The 16,738-nt window shown below is 40.6% G+C and overlaps 2 protein-coding genes across 3 annotated transcripts; both read right to left on the reverse strand.

Moving 5' to 3' along the window:
* Positions 1-102: 102 nt before the first annotated feature.
* rbm19 (RNA binding motif protein 19) lies at positions 103-7,214 on the reverse strand. The gene is made up of 24 exons (XM_046387309.1): positions 7,043-7,214; positions 6,771-6,953; positions 6,560-6,673; positions 6,264-6,305; positions 5,677-5,917; positions 5,025-5,293; positions 4,870-4,929; positions 4,662-4,740; positions 4,416-4,487; positions 3,861-4,070; positions 3,649-3,779; positions 3,399-3,526; positions 3,158-3,254; positions 2,741-2,851; positions 2,454-2,654; positions 2,291-2,360; positions 2,058-2,200; positions 1,887-1,947; positions 1,580-1,659; positions 1,435-1,490; positions 986-1,102; positions 793-898; positions 558-678; positions 103-473 (listed from the first exon to the last, which is right to left on the reverse strand). Exons 1-24 carry the CDS (start codon positions 7,076-7,078, stop codon positions 391-393), a joined length of 2,811 nt encoding a protein of 936 aa, XP_046243265.1. The 5' UTR covers positions 7,079-7,214; the 3' UTR covers positions 103-390.
* A 1,403-nt stretch (positions 7,215-8,617) lies between these two features.
* slc2a11b (solute carrier family 2 member 11b) lies at positions 8,618-15,405 on the reverse strand. 2 transcript variants are annotated; one of them, XM_046387314.1, is made up of 12 exons: positions 15,238-15,405; positions 13,558-13,656; positions 11,954-12,114; positions 11,741-11,865; positions 11,509-11,638; positions 11,240-11,388; positions 10,684-10,868; positions 10,385-10,495; positions 9,874-9,975; positions 9,707-9,782; positions 9,487-9,614; positions 8,618-9,096 (listed from the first exon to the last, which is right to left on the reverse strand). In XM_046387314.1, the coding sequence occupies exons 1-12, from the start codon at positions 15,274-15,276 to the stop codon at positions 8,902-8,904; spliced, it is 1,500 nt and encodes a 499-aa protein (XP_046243270.1). In that variant the 5' UTR covers positions 15,277-15,405; the 3' UTR covers positions 8,618-8,901. The 2 variants fall into 2 exon arrangements, with proteins under 2 accessions (XP_046243270.1, XP_046243269.1); XM_046387313.1 differs by having other exon boundaries at positions 13,756-15,345.
* Positions 15,406-16,738: the final 1,333 nt, after the last annotated feature.

Consider the following 16,738-nt stretch of genomic DNA (forward strand, 5'->3'; position numbering starts at 1 on the left):
CACATCCGCTTAATCAGAAATCAGAATCAGATTTCCTTTTCTTTCTTTTTTAACGTGTTGCTATCAGTCACTTACACAAACACACACAACATGAGACGAGCACAGCTTTAAAAGCATGACATAAAATTTTATACAAAAATTAATATCAGTCAAATCATCTCTCCTTGAGGCATCACTCTGTACAAAACCTGTGTAATGTAAGATATCTGCGTTTTTCAAACTTTCACAAAACTTCAACCAGTTCATAAGTTCATGACAATTTGTTCCTCAGTCTTCCTGTTCTCACTCTGGTTCTCCTTTCGTTCACAGTCCTGCTTATACAGAGAAACACAGGAACGCTGATCAAAACTGTATCAAGGCTTCGACAGACACAACAGAAGTTTAGGGAAGTCAGCTGTCCGCAACCCCGTCAGTTTCCATCATATCCAGAATGCCCTCCAAAACCTCTGCCTTTCGCTGCTTCTTGGCGGCCACTGACATGGAGAACAAACAGAAGAAAGAAATTAATAAACAGTGCGGTTATTATAAATTCATCAAACAAAGGATTGTGAAATTACCATGAAAATGTTCGGCTGTTTTCCGTCTCAGTGTCTCTACTGTTTCCTCAGCATCGGCCCACTCCAGCACCAGGCGCCTCCCGTACAGATGGGTGCTGTGGCACAGCGCAGCAAAAGCTTTCTATAAAGAGAACAGAGACATAGCATTTATGACAGTGCACACTTTGATGTAGCACTAGGGGACAGTAAGTTTACCACACAAAGACTTGGTTGAAAGCTTACACAATACACAAACCTTGGCGTCCTGCTTGGTGAGGAAGTCAACAAAGCCAAAGCCTCGATGAGTCCCTGAACCTGCCGCTTTCTTTGGAAGACGGACTGTCTTCAGTTCTCCAAATGTACTGAAAGGACAGACAGTCGGGAGTGAGATAATTTAATAATATTATGATTTCTTCTTCCTCTGCACGCAGTGTGAATGTGACAGCTACCAGAAGAGTTCCCGAATTTCCTTGACAGTGGCTTGGAAGGGGATGTTGCGCACAAGGATTTTGGATCCCATCTGTTTCTTCTCAACTTGCTTCTTCTTGCGTGACACCTCAGTCGTCCTGCAGACAGGGAAAAAAGAGTGCATAGTGACATAGCAAGTGAAACTAAATTTTGACTCACAAACCCATATATTCAACATTTTGAAATAGCAAAATACTTCTTGCATATTTCAGGCCATAATACCTCTACTTTCTGTACCTATTTCCTCCAGCAACATTCATATGTTATGATATGCCTGCGATACTTGATGCACACACAGATACCGAAAACGCACAATTAGCAACTGGTTTACTACTAAAGACTTTACTTTTAATAAAAATGAAGATGGCAAGCACTTCTTCGTAAACTTACATAAAGCTCTTCACTAACACCCGACTGATACTTATCTCACCTTGTTGCTCTCTCAGAAATCTTCAGCTCCAATTGGTGATCATCCACAGTACAGTGCTGGTGTTGAGACAAAGAACACACATTAGCTAAGGAGTGGGCTGTAGAGAAAAGCTGGGAGAGCTTCACAGAGGACATGGGGACAGTACCTGTAGCTGCCTCAAAGCTTTCTGTGCTGCCTCTGCTGTCTGATACTGGACAAACCCGTAACCCATGGACAACAGTTTGCCTGGAAATAAAACCAACATTGTTAGGTGGTTGTTCATTCTGATACAGAGATAAAAACATATATATGTTTACAAACTGGTCTTGCAAAGCCTGTGAAAACACACAGAATGCAGATTTTCACTTCGAACAGAATCCTGTGTTAATTATACACACATACAAATACACACCACTGCTAAATTTTATTTTTATATTATAAATATGAAAGATCGTCATTTTAATGGTTCGTACCTGTTTTATCTTTCTTCTTGGAGATGGAGCAGGACTTGACCTTCCCACATTTGGAGAATGTCTGCGGCAAGTGGAGAAAACTATTAAACATCTCGAAGTGAACGCAGTGAACAAACTCTCAGTTGGTATTAAAAGATAACTGAAGGTGGTTGTATTTATGAATTGGCCTACCTCCTGTAGTTTCTCCTCTGTTGTGCTGAAATTAAGATTCTTAATGAAAAGTGTCGAACCAGGAACAGATTCTTCCTCCTCTTCCTCTTCTTCGTTCACTTCCTTCTTCTTCTCCTCTTTCACCATTTCTTCCTTTTCTAATACTTGGTTAGACAGAAATACATTCTTATTATTCCAATGATTCCTTTCATGTCCAAAAATACTAAACTTCAGTACGACTTAGGGATTTTTACCTGGTTCAGGTTTTGCTGCAACAAACACTCCCACAGGGGCCCACTCCAAATACAACGGGATGTGTTGAAACTAGAGCATTCAGAGACAAGTGTAAATCTTTAAAGTGCCTCTCTTCAAGCACATGGTGCTTTCAAGGTTTTTCAGGAAAAAGGCTACACACACCTTGCTGTACGCCAGCCGAGTGAAGGCTCGTTTTGCCTCAGTTGGCTCGAGGAACTCGACGATGGCGGTGAGTCCCGAGGGCGGCAGTAGCACTCGACCCAAAGAGCCATGAGGTGAGAAGAGCTCCTCCAACTCTGACACCGTCACTCCAGCTGGAAGGTTTTTCACCAGGATCACAGTTGTGCTCCTCGGTGCTGCCGCCTGTGCAGCACAAGCAAAAAAACAACCTCAGCCAAGGTAACTGGATTATGGAAATTGTTTATGGACGGAGTTTATATTAAACATACCTGACTAAAGGAATCCAGACTGACACTGTTGTCTAGTAGAAACTGTCGAGTCTCCTGAACAATCTGCGTCTCTCCCAGAGCCATCCGCACAGCAACGCTCCCCTTTGACTCCTGCAGAGGCACCAGAGGAGTATAAGGAAACTTTAAATGTGGACTGCTGAGTGCACTTAAAAGGACAGATCGTCACATTTTTTTAAACATGAAAGGTGTATTTTAAAAGTATTTTTAAACATGAAAGAGGAGTGAAATCATTCCTCATAATTTCAGAAATCACTGTGCAGTGTGTTCTGGTGTCTGGCTAACCGCTGAACTCATAGATGTGTTACTCAAACTGGACATGGAGCATCCTGAAGCAGTTGAGAAGCATGTAATAAGGAGCATTAATGTAGACGATCATTGCAGTGCAGTGTTACTCACGTGGTCCAGGACTTGGCTTTTTGTGGTGTTGTATTTTTCAGCAATGGCATCTGCCACTGCACTTGTGCCCACAAACAGGGTGTTCCAGTTGTGGGAACTGCAAGAAAGCATGCAATTAATGAGACAGATGGACAAGTCATGTAACTGAGCTCAAATATAAAATTATTCATTCATTAATTCACCCTTATAAGCAAATTCAATTAAACTACTAGAAGCAGATGGTTATTGTTATTTCATATACCTGGAACTTGAAGCTTTATTCTTTGCATCTTTTTGCCGTTTGTATGACGAAGAGCCAGGACCACCAGCCTCCGAAGAGTCTGTCTTTTCCTTCTTCACTGTGGAGGGAAGCAGGTGAAGCATCCTACCCTGAAAGAATGAGAGAGTGAATGTCTCTTATCAGCTTCAACTTTATTTGTTGCATGACCAAATCCAGAAGCCATTTCAGGTTGTGTTTCTGTGTTGTGGAGGGAGAGAAACATCACAAATACCTGAAATATACATCCGTCCATCTGAGCCAGAGCCGTCACAGCATTCTCAGGTATCATGTAGGTTATGAAAGCGAACCCTTTAGGTTTCTTGGTGAGATTGTCAATAGGAAAGTGTACCTCAGATAAAGGACCTGTAAAAAATTGTTAGTTACAAACTCAGACAGGACCGAGTTTATTTCTGAAAGTGATTTTTTAAAGTTTTTTTTACTTACCATGTTTAGCAAAAAGCTCTTTGATCTCCTCCTCAGTGCAGGTGTAAGGAAGGTTTCTGACGAAGAGTCGACCAGACTCTGCAACATCTTCCTCCTCCTCGTCCTCTTTGAGCTTCCTGGTGAAGTTTCTGTCGATCTCTTTGTCCTTTCGGTCTCTCTTGCCCTTAACTGCCGAGGCATCCACGCGAAAGACCTCAATGTAACGCCCACCTGCAAACAGACAGGAGGGATGTCACGGTGAGCCAGGAGAAATGATCACAGACACAAGGGGCGATAAAGACAAAATGTCATGTCTCAATGACTCAATTTTTATTAGTTTTTTATTTGCAGTGCAAGAGTCTCTAGTGCAAAGACAAATCTGAGAGCCTGAAAGAATCAATTTGTTGAATTCTTGCTTGAAAATGAAAGCAACCAGTCAGTCGATTTCAAAATAGTTGCAGATTAGATTTCTGTCAGTTGGTTGTTTCAACAATGTGAGAAACACCCCGTCACAGCCATAACACCAACTTATACTCTGAAGTCAAAAAGTAGACAAAAAATAAGAGTATGACTCACCTATGTAGTCTTTATTCTTCTTTAAGGCCTTCTCCACCTGTTCCTCAGAGTACAAGTCCACATACACATAACCTGAAACACACACAGAAGACATGTGCGCTGACACACGGGCTTGTGTACAGTCAACATAGACACAAACAGTACATATAAGCAACTATCTATCCACAGTGTAATTTACCTGCAAAACACTGTGGTGTAAATTACGCTGAAAAAAACTCAGAACATTAAATGTTTTTAATAACATACCTGTTCTATTTCCGCTTTCATTCTTTCCAATCCGGACTGCAGCAGGCTTCAGCGGGGTCATGAACTCCCGAATTTGTTGCTATTTATGCCACACATAAAAACAAATAAATTGGTGTCATTCATCCAGACGCACGAAATATACAGAACGTTTTTTAAAGTGGAACATCTTCACTGCACCTATGAAATCAGGAAGCTCTTGTTCACTCACCTCTTTAACACTGAATGGGACTCCTCTCAGCTTCACAGTGAACTCTGTCGCCGGCTCCATCTGCAGTAACAAACAGACATGTGTGTAAAAGAGTTCAAACTGAATAGAAACACTGTAGTGTAACGTTTCTCGTGTAGATGTCTTAGAACAGTCACCTCCTGCTTGGCACTTTTCTTCACTTTGCTCTGCGTCTTTTTGTCAGAGGAAACTAAAGTTTTAGTCTTTGACGTGTTTTCTCTGTCACCGCTCTCATAGGCGCTGTCTGTGTGCTGTACAGGACCTTCATCATCACCTTCATCATCTCCACCTTCACCATCATCGTCCTTCTCTTCGCTCTCTTCCATTATGTTGTCTGTCTGTGCCACCTTTGAGCGCAGGTACTCCATATCTGACAAGCCCGACTTCAGCGCTTCTTTAGTAGCACCTGAGAGAAACATCTTTTGGTTGAGTATATTTCTATGAATATTTTGTTTTAATATGCATGCATTATTATTTCTACAATATGCACAGCTTCATGGACACTAACTGCTGGAGACCAACTGCTCTTACTTAAATGAGACTGTTAATATACTTAAGTTAAATATTTCCGGTTCAGTACTAGAAAGTGCAAACACTGTTAGTAAACTGGACATGGTTTCCTGAAAAAGGTAAACAAACACATGATGCAAAACTGACTGACTGTGTACCTGAGTCTCTGGTAAATGTATAGATTAGATTTTTAGATTTTTTTCTGCAAGGAAGATCCAACCCCTAACTGGGGAAATAGTTTCCATTTACCTACACTAAGAAGAAACCATCACTACAAACCTTCATCTTCATCATCATCATCATCATCGCCAACATGTTCTTCTTCCTCATCCTCAAATTCTGACTCGTCTGAATCGAAGTTGAGGTAATCGTCTGAAGGAAGCTTCTTCTTGCTTTGACTTTTTGTTCGTCCACCGTCAGGATCACCTGTTTGCTGCATGGCATCATTGGCCCAGGTTGGTGCTTGGCCTCGGTTCTGATGTACTGACAGAAACTCCTTGAATCCCTGGTCTTCTTCCAGCTGACACAGACAGCAAGCGGCCAGACAACGTTTGTAACGCCATATAAACAGAAAAATTAAAATAAACAACAAACAAAAATTATTAGACTGTGCTACACTCTGGTACAATGAAAAATAATCCTAAAAACACTAAATTATTGCAAGTAAATGAATGTAGATCAGACAACGCAGTGGACAAAGTTGAACAAAATAAACCAATGACCTGACAAATCTTTGAAATGAAAATGAAGTTCACTCAAATCTAAATTATGTCCATATTTGATACATTTTAAGTGAGTCTCAATTAGATAACATTTAATTTTCTTTTTTTACAAACGTAATGTTGTTGACTCACACATTTACTCACCTTTCCAAGTGTGCTGTTGGATTCCTTTTTCTGTTTCTTTTTCTGAGTACACAAACAAAAATACATATACAGTTTTTTGACAGAGACAAGGCAGCAAAACTTAACATCAATCTCCTATAAGGCAGCTGAATATACAGTGACTATTCAGAGTAAGAAAAAGAAAATTTTGTCTGAATCACTCATGGTGGATGTAAAATTGTAGGGTGGTTGGACTTTGCTCTCTCCTGAGATAATGCTCAAACTTTGAAGTAATTTCCCCCCAGTTTTCCCACCGATTGATTCGTGTCTGTTAGTACCTTTTTGCTGTCAGTGTCAGCAGGCGTGGAGGGTTTGTCCGGGCCTGAGCTCTGGCTATGTTTGCTCCAGCCTTTTGCTTTAGTGGGGTCTCCAAAGGCCTTACACATCTCCACCTAGAACGAATGACAACACCCGTGTAAACACATGGGGAAACAACAATAATATCAAGAACGCGCATGTTCAGTCGTGAGGCCATGAGTGGAGCCATACCGTCACTCTCGATGTGTCCACGAAGCTCTTGTTGAAATGTTTCAGAGCCTTAGTCGCATCTTCCTCGGCTTTAAAACCCACGAAACCAAATTTGCGGAACTTGCCGTCCTTAGTAAACTTCAGAGAGCAGTCTGTCACGGTGCCAAAGGCAGCAAACATCGACTTGAACCTCTCCTCCTTCATCTGCACACATGATACACGATTAGATTTTCAAGTGGACTGAAACAAAATGGTGCCTTAACTGCCTGCTGACATCCGGGCGGATTACTTACCCCATTCGGGAGATTTTTAACGATGAGTCTCGACATAGTTTTATTAATTGTAATTCTGCTAATATAGCATAAGCTTTTTTTTGAGTATATGTCAACAAACGAGCGTGGAGTGTCTTCTCTAAGTCGCCATGTTGAGTAGGCGGGGCCTCTTCTTCTTCTCCTCCTCCACCTCTGTGTTTGTATTCGTAAGTCAGTGTACAGACACATTACCGCCACCTGCTGGGCTGGAGTTTATTAGCAAAAGGTCATGAAAGAAGAACAAAAAGTAAATCCTCTCTACTAGACTTAAAAGTGGCTCCATTTTCACAAACTAAAACTGCTTCATAAAAATTAACGAATGAGTAAAAACAATTCAATAATATTTAACAATAATAATTTGTAGAAGTGTAAAACTCACATGGGCCATAGTTCTTTTGATACTATAACTACAAGATATAGAGCGCTGTATTTATCATAATAAGATATTTCTGCACCAGGCTGACTTTGTATTAATTAATTATTAATTCTTTGCACATTTTAGTATAAGAAACACTTGACGAACAGCTTGAAACAGTCCTGCGTGATTATTATTTCATGTTGAGGCCCTGTGTCAAAATCCTAACTTGAATGTCTTTATTATAACTATTTATGTCGTGCATAGTGTGTGACCTGAGGCCAAGTAGTGCAGCGCACACAAATAGAAGGAAAGATCATGAACATCATGAGAAGTTTGCTATGTATTATCTATTTGAAGAAGGCACAGAGGAGGAGGGAAGGACAGTGGGTCAACAGGGGCCCACAGGTTATTAGCGTGCTGAGTATCCTTGTGGATTAATCTGAGCCTGCATGGTGTGCGCTGCTGACTGAGTCAATACCTTAAAGCTAGCATGGATGCATGAACAAGGTCACTGAAGGACATGAATGAGAACACTATGATGGGCCACTAAGACAGATAGACTGTTTCATATTAATGCACCTCTCCAGATTACAACTCTTGGTTCATTGTTTCTAATCAGAAAGCATACATTTCCTTTAAACAGGAATGGCCTTCTGACTGGCAAAGGAGGGTATTCCAGTGAAAGAAAGAAATTTGTCCTGATCCCATTTCCCTCACGGCTACCAAACTTAATTTTGGAGTTAAGCTGCTTATATGAGCTGGGAATTCGAGCCAAATACCTGAAATGAGTAGGATTACTGTAACTGTGTGACCCTTGCTTGTACTTCTGAGTACAATCTAAGGCAATTGTACTTTCACTCAAATAGATATTTGAGTAAACATTATCCTATTTTTGGAAAGAGCAACAATTAGAGAATCATTGTGGTACAACAAGGAGGATATTTCACTTTTGACCTTAGAGTGTAGGTTGGTACTGTGAACATGTATTCACAATGAAACAGTTACAGTATCACACTGGCTCTTTTACACAAATCATGTAACAAAAGAACTGTAGCACTCTAATACCCTTTCTACCCTTGTGAACACATGCACGACACACACTTCAGTGAACCCTTTGTTCTGCAAAGCTGGAACATCAGGCAGCCTGAATGACAGAAAAAAGTTCCCGTTGGTTGAGACATGTTATTTAGAAATGGACCTTTATTGAAAAATGAGAATTTGTACAAACCAATAATGTTTATACCAAAATATTGGGATAAAAAGAGATAATTTCAAGTTGTGTTTGTAGGTAAACTAATGAGATTATAAGTATAAGTACAACTCTGGAGTGTAAGCAAAGCACCATAGTTTACATTTTCATTTATTATTATGCCACATTTTTACTGTGTCCTGACTATAAATTCTTATGTCAGGTATTCATTTCATTTGTAGCATAAATATTAGAAAGCTTTACATGCTCGACCCCTGAGTCACAGTTTGCATTTCATATCGAGGTTGACAGCAGTGTTGTCCCTGATCCATCAACACTGCAGGCCTTCTTGTTGTTGGAGGACCGGAAGTCATTCTGGATTTCGAGGAAGGTTTTGTTCTTAGTCTCAGGTATGACAAAGAAAATGTATGCTGCCACTGAGAAGCAGATGGCCAAGAACACCAGGAAACAGTAATGCTGCAGCCCAATCTGTGTAAATAAAACATGAGACAACACAAGTGAGCCCGACGTCTCAGTACAAGATGTCTCCTGCTTCACTGCACCGAAGGATTTGAGTTTCCACATCACATGTCTGTATGCTGAATATCGGACCAGGATTGTCTTCCAAGCTATTTCAGACCTGCCTCTTCAAATCAGGCTTTCAATGAGCACATATTAATTTTCAGTTTCAGACTCTGCACATACATCAACACCATTCTGAAGCTCAAACATTCAACTGCAGGAGCAAAAAGAAAAAGACATTGTGGATGGGGAAGGGACTTTCAGTCTTGTTTCCTTGTTCGAAATGCACAAGGCAATGATAAAACGGTTAAAAATGAGTACACACTGTCATGTCAATCAAACATTCTGGACACCTACCACAATAAAAGGGAAGACCAGGCCAATAAAGAAGAAGCAGAGCCAGTTCACTGACCCCGCGATCATGTAAGCTGCAGGGCGGGAGCTTTGAGTGAATAGTTCAGTGGTCAAGATGTTGGTCACGCCGCCTTCACAGACAAAGAAACAACAAGAGAAATCACTGTCAGCAGTAACTGCTGTGCAACAGCAGCTGCTCAGGAAAGTCTTCAAAGTCAGATACCTGGTCCTAAGCCAAAACTTAGGATGAAAGCAAACACACACGCCATGCTCAAGTATGGAATTGCAGGGCTGGCATCCTGAGAGAAACACAAAAGTAAAAGTATTATCAAACGCCATTCACAGTAAGCAATAATGAGTTTTTACTGTGCCTGCGTGCTTTAAAACTACCTGAAAAGTGAGCGTCAGTGTGAATAAAACGCAGCAGATGCTCATCAGAGTGTATCCTCCCATGATGAGTGCCTTCCTCCCCAGACATTCAATGAGCATACCCTGTGAGACACACAGCATGTCACAAGACCACAAAGATCCTCCAGGAAAACATTTCCTCTGACCTTTCGCTGGCAATCACCAGTTGTGTTCTATTAAATCCTGCTCCACAATCTTTTAGCTTATGGTTTCTGTTGTTGTTGTTGTTTTATTTTTACCAGTGTGTCCCATTTGAGTTATTTTATTCTTTATAGATGTGATAACATTTCACTTTGGTGGATAATAAAGCTGTTATTGCATTTTTGTGTTCCTCTGTTTCAGCCGTGATCGAACTTTCCAGTTTTAAGTCATGCACTTGTTGGGTTTTTATCAGAAAGATCTTGAGCCTCTTGTTGTGCATTAAGGAACACCAGAACATTAAAGTAAGGCGAGCTCAAGCAATGCACATAAAAAAAGTAAAACTAATACTTACACAGGTTAAAGCCGTGATGCATTCGCAGCCACCAGTGCCAATGGTCACATATGGTATTTTATCAGAGGGAATACCAGATTGCTTGAACAAGTAATTTGCATAGAAGTATATCTACAAGAAATGTGGACAAGAAAACCAAATTACAAATACATTATTTTTTTTTTTAAAAAAACTTCTTTTAGTAACGCTTGGTATTAAAATTGCAGATATAGATTCAACCCTGTGAGAGACAGGAGGACAGAGAATCCTGCAAGACAACGGGGTCATCATCATCATCATCATCATCATCATGTACGTACAGCATTGATGCCGTTCAGCTGTTGCGCAGCGTTGAGCAGAACGATCGTCAGAAGCTGCCAGCGGATGCTGCGATCACCTAAGAGCTCCCAGGGTTTCTTGGCCTGGAAACCCACTAAATTATTCTTCTCCTTCTCGATATCCTCCCATTCGTATTCACAGTTATCGCCGTGCAGTTGTTTCAGGGCTGCAGACAGGAAAGCACATGACTCACGCTGTAGTTTTAACCACTTTCACCATTCTTCTCACCCGATCAGGCTCCAGGGTCTGTTCCTAAAAGTCTTATCAGAAGATTTCATGCGTCAAATCAGTTTCCTTTCACATCACGTGCGACAAGAAACTGAGATTCACATTTTGTGTGCGTAGAAAGTGATCACATGTTACAGTTCAGAGACTCAAAGACGACTGTCTTTGCCTCTTGTGGTTCCAGTCCAGACAAAGTCAGTACTCAACCTTTTAAACTACGCTGCCATGAACAAGAAACCATGAACAAGAAATTATAAGACAGCAATGATTTTTAAATGGAAATAGTGGTGCGCAGCTGTAGCCTCTGTTAACCTTTCTTGCATCCCTCATCGTCTCCTCTGTCGATGAGGAGGTAACGTGGACTCTCTGGGAACCAGGGGAGGATGAGGAGCTGCAGGAAGGCTGGGATGCATGTGGTGGACAGCAGAATGGGCCAGTACTCCTCTTTGCCCAGGAGCTCACTGTGAAATCACACAGAGATCCAAGTCATGATGCAGAAATTCAATCCTGTGGACACAGATTGTAAGGAAAGCTTCATATTTTGTGTGCTGCTAAAAAATGAAACATTTTCCAGCATTTACTTGAGGCCAATCACTTGTCCAGTCAAGATGCCAGTGGTGATGAAAATAGAAGTCCCCGTCCCCATGGCACCACGAAGTGCAGTTGGAGCGATTTCCCCCAAATACAGAGGCTGAACACAAATCCCGATGCCTGACAAAATAAAACACGACTGGAGCCTCATTTCAGAAGCCAAATATAACACAAGGATGTGTTTCACAGGGATGTGTTTAAATGTGCTTCAGAATTATTTACCTGCATTTATTCCAGTGAAAAGACGTCCAACGATAAGCAATTCATATAATCCAGTTGGGTAACTCAGACCCAACAGCAGAGCAGCCATTAATGCAAAAATATTATTGGTCAACAGTGCGCCTTTCCTGGGAAATCAACATTAGATTACAACTTCACAAATCAAATACAACATGGAAATCAGGATAATTTTGCTCAAACACTTTCCGTCCATACCTCCCCAGCTTCACAGATAACGTCCCACCGACTGTTGCTCCTATAAATCCTCCTATGGTGAACGTAGACACGATGGTGGACCACAGCAGGGTGAGAACATTTTCCGATATGTCTGTCTGGTAACGCTCCCTCCAGGTCTGGTTGATGAAATCGTGCACATACTGGAGACAAAGGAAGGAATATGCAGCGTGCACGTTCAGCGGGCGAAAGAAAATCAACTGAATGGGTGAAATCTTAAAAAGATTTGTGCATGCATCATGAACAGACATCACTCAGTTGTGGATCTGTGGAATGAAGTACAAGTACATTTCCCCCCCCATTACTTGTACATCTCAGAGGGAAATATTGCACTCTTTACTCCCCTTTAGCTACTTTAGCTACAGGCTGCATTTAAGAGTGGATTTTTATAAGACAAGATAAGATAATCATTTATTAGTCCCATAACTTTACAGTGTTACAGCAGCAAACAGGATATAGAGGGAGCAAAGCATGCAAGGATAAGGCAAGGATGTGCATCCAGAAAGAATAAATACACAGGAAACACATGTAAATACCTGTATTTTTACATTTTTAAAAAACACATGTAAATACCTGCATTTTTAGATTTATACTTATCTTGTTTTTGTTTATCCTATTTTTATATCTTTCACTTTTCTTTCTTGGTCGGGAAAACTACAAGTGCAACGTCTGTGCGAGTAAGAATTTCCCTTCTGGGATAAATAAAGGAATTCTGATTCTGATTCTGATTCTGAAGTACCTGAAGCTGTACACAGTACAGAAAAGAAAAAGACTATTCACACTGGAGTCCCTCAGTTATGATCAGTGGATGGATTAATTATTGTTCAGATTTGTTTCAGGGACTAAGTATGTAGGTACTGATCCTTGTAGTAGTGTTACATGAGTAAGGAGAACTTTACAGAACTATATTATACAGAACTTTAAAAATATAATGCATCTTATAATATGAAAATCAACCACAAAATTTGACTGTAAACAACTGGCTTATTTGTCACTTACAGTCGATTGGTTAGGTATGAAAACATGAAGGAGCAACTCTTTTGATAACAGAAGTTAAGTATCTGTGATAACAAAGTGCTTATAAAGTCAGTGACGGGACAAAATACACAATCCTCATTCACAGCCATTCATATTAAGTTATTTCAAAGTTATTTACTGAAGTCTCTTTTCGTGCAAAAATAAAGATTAATAGCTGAAGTCCTTTACAAAATAGTTAAAAATGAGCTCCGCCTCAAACAGCAGCAACAGGGAAATCCTGCTCTGATCTAATGTTATAATATATAAAGTAGTGTAACAGTTTTCTGCCTTGAGTTACTGTTACTTTGAATACTTTAAGCACATTTTCCTGATTATACTTCCATACTTGTACTTAAACAGCAGGACTTTTACTTACTATTAGTACTTTTACTTAAAGAAAATCACACGAGTATCTTCTCTGCCACTGATTAAGACATAGTGCTGTATACTTTAACTCTTCAGTACTTTAATAGCAGGCCACAGCACTACGCTGCAGTGTCTTTTCTGCCCCTTTTACCATGAATTAACTTCATTACATGTGGTCCAGCGACAGACAGTGACAGTATTACCGTTGTGGGTGCATTGATGACTGATACATTATATCCATACTGAAAGGTTCCTCCTATACAGGCGGCACACGCAGCCAGCAGAAGAGATTTGTTCGGAAACTGCAATAAAACAGACAGACAGAGACAACAAGCGGACACTGATGTAAAACCGGTGGCGGATTTCGTTTAAAACCGCTTCTTTGATTCTGATCCACATACCTTAATCCACTTTGTGTCTTTGATTTCTTTAACGAGCAGAGGTTGATACTCATCCATAAATTCTTTGGTCATTTTGCTCAAAGTGTCGTCCAGTTGGCCGACTGCCTGTCGACTGTCCCTCACTTAAAGCAGCAGCAAACTTGACGCGAGGATGAGTTTATCATGGGAATAAAACAGCTGATCTGTTGTCATAAAGTCACCTCGGGCTGGAGGGAATCGGCCACGTTATTCCGTGCTTATCGGGATTTCACGGCATTTTAACTGCTTCGAATTGCGAGATCCAGCACGGGTTTGTTTCTCTGAAAGACTGGAGCTTTGCAAAGCCAGAAGTGCCAGAAATGCCTGTTTGTCCTCAAAATGCATAAAATAAATAAAGCAACTTTGGATGCAAAGTAATTCAGTGGAGGTCCGGAGGAGGAGGAGGATGAAGCGAGCTGACAGGTATGTCCACTGAGTCTGCCTATAGCTGAGACGTCTTGCATATCTGCACATCTTTTTTTGACAGTGTTCAATCCTTAAATGTCCCGAAAATATCATGATGTATAAATGTTGGATAAAGATATAAAAAGGCACAGACTGCTAGACTTCATGTAGCTATCATATGCCTTATGCATTTGTCAGCACAACGTGTCCCATATCAGATGTGTTGACTCCCCCTATGTTTCAAACTTTAGAAGAGCAGGCAGTGAGGTGATGTGAACATGTGCAGCAGCTACAGCCTGGACACTCACTTAGAGAACACACACAGTGAGGTTTAGGTTATGAAGGGCACGGTAACACACACCGCAGGGTGGAGAAAGTAGTACCACTTCAAGGCTTTATTATGGGTTTGTGAATTTGAATTGTTACTGAATCATTTAGTGATGCTTCATACATCCCATATACGCCACTAATAAGAACAACGTTTGGGTTGTTGGGTTGTTGCTGGTGTTTTCCACCTCTAGCAGGACTTTGTTTGCATAACACCTGCACAACTTATTAGCCACTTGTTAAATATTTATAAGTGAAGACATGATTGAAGTGTGAGAAAGCAGGATTACTACAAGACAAACAGTGACCAAATGGGCTTTTCTTCACAACCTTCCAACTAAGTGACCAACCCCTAAACATGTTCCTATTAAATGACTTCACTGCATCTACAAAGCATGTAAAATAATTTTTAACCAGCAATAAACCATTGCTTAAAACGTTTAAAGGGTGCTTTACTAAGAATTGGTGTCACATACAGATTTTAGCCTACATTTCTCTTTTTTACCTGTGTTTTATTTGTGTTCGAACAAAAGAATACTCATTAAATAAACAAATACAAGTCGAAAAGAATCTTCCAGGCCGACGTTACACTAATGTGATATGATGAGGATTTTGGATGTGCAGATAGCAAACACACACACACACACAGTAATCAGGCTGGAAGGTTCAAAACAGACTAATGTTTTCAGTGTAGCCTTCGGAAGTGATAACTGATGATGGATTTTCACTTACCTCTTTCTTGGACCGCACAGGAGCCCGATCAAAATTCATTTTGGAAGCTTCCGTAAAATGATGTTTGAATGAAGCATTTATAATGGATGTTCCACTTCAGCTGAAGCTCTTTCATAATGGCAGCCTAATGGAAGGTGCAGCATATGATCTCCAGGGGGCAGACTCATTAACTCCTTCAAGTACATTCCTGCGAGGTGCTGAGGCTTGGCCTTGGGTAAGGGAGGGCTGGCTGACCGCAGAACAGAAATAACACTGACCCTTTGTTGTCTAAATCAATAGAATGGGACCCTTTATTTGATGTGTCTGAGGGGCAGGGGTGAAAACAAAAATTATACCAGCTGGACATATAATGTGATTCATATTTAAAGAATAAACTCTGTATGGAACCATTAGCTGTTCATCATTTAGAGGCACATGAAGGACAAGAAAGTTTCCAGCATGCATGGCAGCCCTGCATCATGTTTGCTGGAAAGACACACCAGAGGGCACCGGATTAAGTTTTCTCAATGTAAGGGCATCGCTGACTGCGCCGCATCATCTTTCCCAGAGGGCACTGCATAACATTTTCTGCATTTTAAAGCCACCAGTTATTGCACTGCATCATCGCTTCTCCACTGAAAGGACACCCAAGAGGGCACTTTTGCTGTGTTTTTTTATTTCAAGCATGGAGGCAACAGGCCACTCAACCCAAATTTATCATCAGGTCAGTAAAAAAAATGCTTTCATTTCGATTTGAAACCCATTTCTTTCTGTAACATCATTCAGTCCCATCAGTGGTTGTGATTTGGGCTGAACAACTTTAGATCTTCGACAGAGCAACTATTGTAATTCTTAACACAAGTGCATTTCTAATAGCAGTTGTTCTACATTGCTGCCAACATGCCCATAATAGTCCTGTGGGGCTTTTTAAGGGCACGCTGCTCTGCACACATGAGCCGAACAATTGAGAAGTTTGTCAGCCAAAAACTTTTAATCTGGCAAGAGCCTCTGAGAATTCGCTCGCACTCACTTCTTCTTCACTTCTTCTCTTGAGTCTTTCATGAGCAGCAGACAGTGTGTGTTTATGACATCATCCTCAGACTGATCCCGGAGCTGCTCCACACACAGAAGATAAAAGAAGCACTCATGTGACAGCAGTTGTAGCAGCTCTGGGAACATCATGTGATTCACAGCTCAACGCGCTCCACCCAAATAAAACCCATCTGCATCTTATGTAAAATCATAAAAAAAAAAAATGTTTAATCCACCAGACTAAATTCTAAATACAGTGACCACCTCTAAAAAGTATCACTTCTGAAGAATTCACCCACCCCAGAAGAAGACACGTTTCATTTTTTATTTGATGACAGACTCAAATGCATTATCAGTTTTGATTTCTTTCACTCCACTTTTCAGATCAACATAAATAGTAAAAGTATCAAATAAGAAGTCAATTTGAATATGCTTCATAACTGTCATATTCATAACTGAGTGCAGTATACTGCACTATACAAATGTGTAC

This window comes from Scatophagus argus, chromosome 4 (assembly GCF_020382885.2).
Source record: "Scatophagus argus isolate fScaArg1 chromosome 4, fScaArg1.pri, whole genome shotgun sequence".
Lineage (NCBI taxonomy): Eukaryota > Metazoa > Chordata > Actinopteri > Scatophagidae > Scatophagus > Scatophagus argus.

Bases quoted from the DNA above. Each gene is read 5' to 3' on its own strand.
- rbm19 (XM_046387309.1), bottom strand. From the start codon at position 7,078: ATGTCGAGACTCATCGTTAAAAATCTCCCGAATGGG. The intron at 6,306-6,559 runs GTACTAACAGAC...TTGTGTACTCAG, and splicing joins CTGACACTGACAGCAAAAAG to AAAAAGAAACAGAAAAAGGA. The intron at 2,361-2,453 runs GTGTGTGTAGCC...TGAATGCTCTAG, and splicing joins CTCGGCTGGCGTACAGCAAG to TTTCAACACATCCCGTTGTA.
- slc2a11b (XM_046387313.1), bottom strand. From the start codon at position 13,827: ATGACCAAAGAATTTATGGATGAGTATCAACCTCTGCTCGTTAAAGAA. The intron at 9,976-10,384 runs GTAAGTATTAGT...TGTGTCTCACAG, and splicing joins GCATCACGGCTTTAACCTGT to GGTATGCTCATTGAATGTCT. The intron at 9,615-9,706 runs GTATCTGACTTT...TTGTCTGTGAAG, and splicing joins AAGTTTTGGCTTAGGACCAG to GCGGCGTGACCAACATCTTG.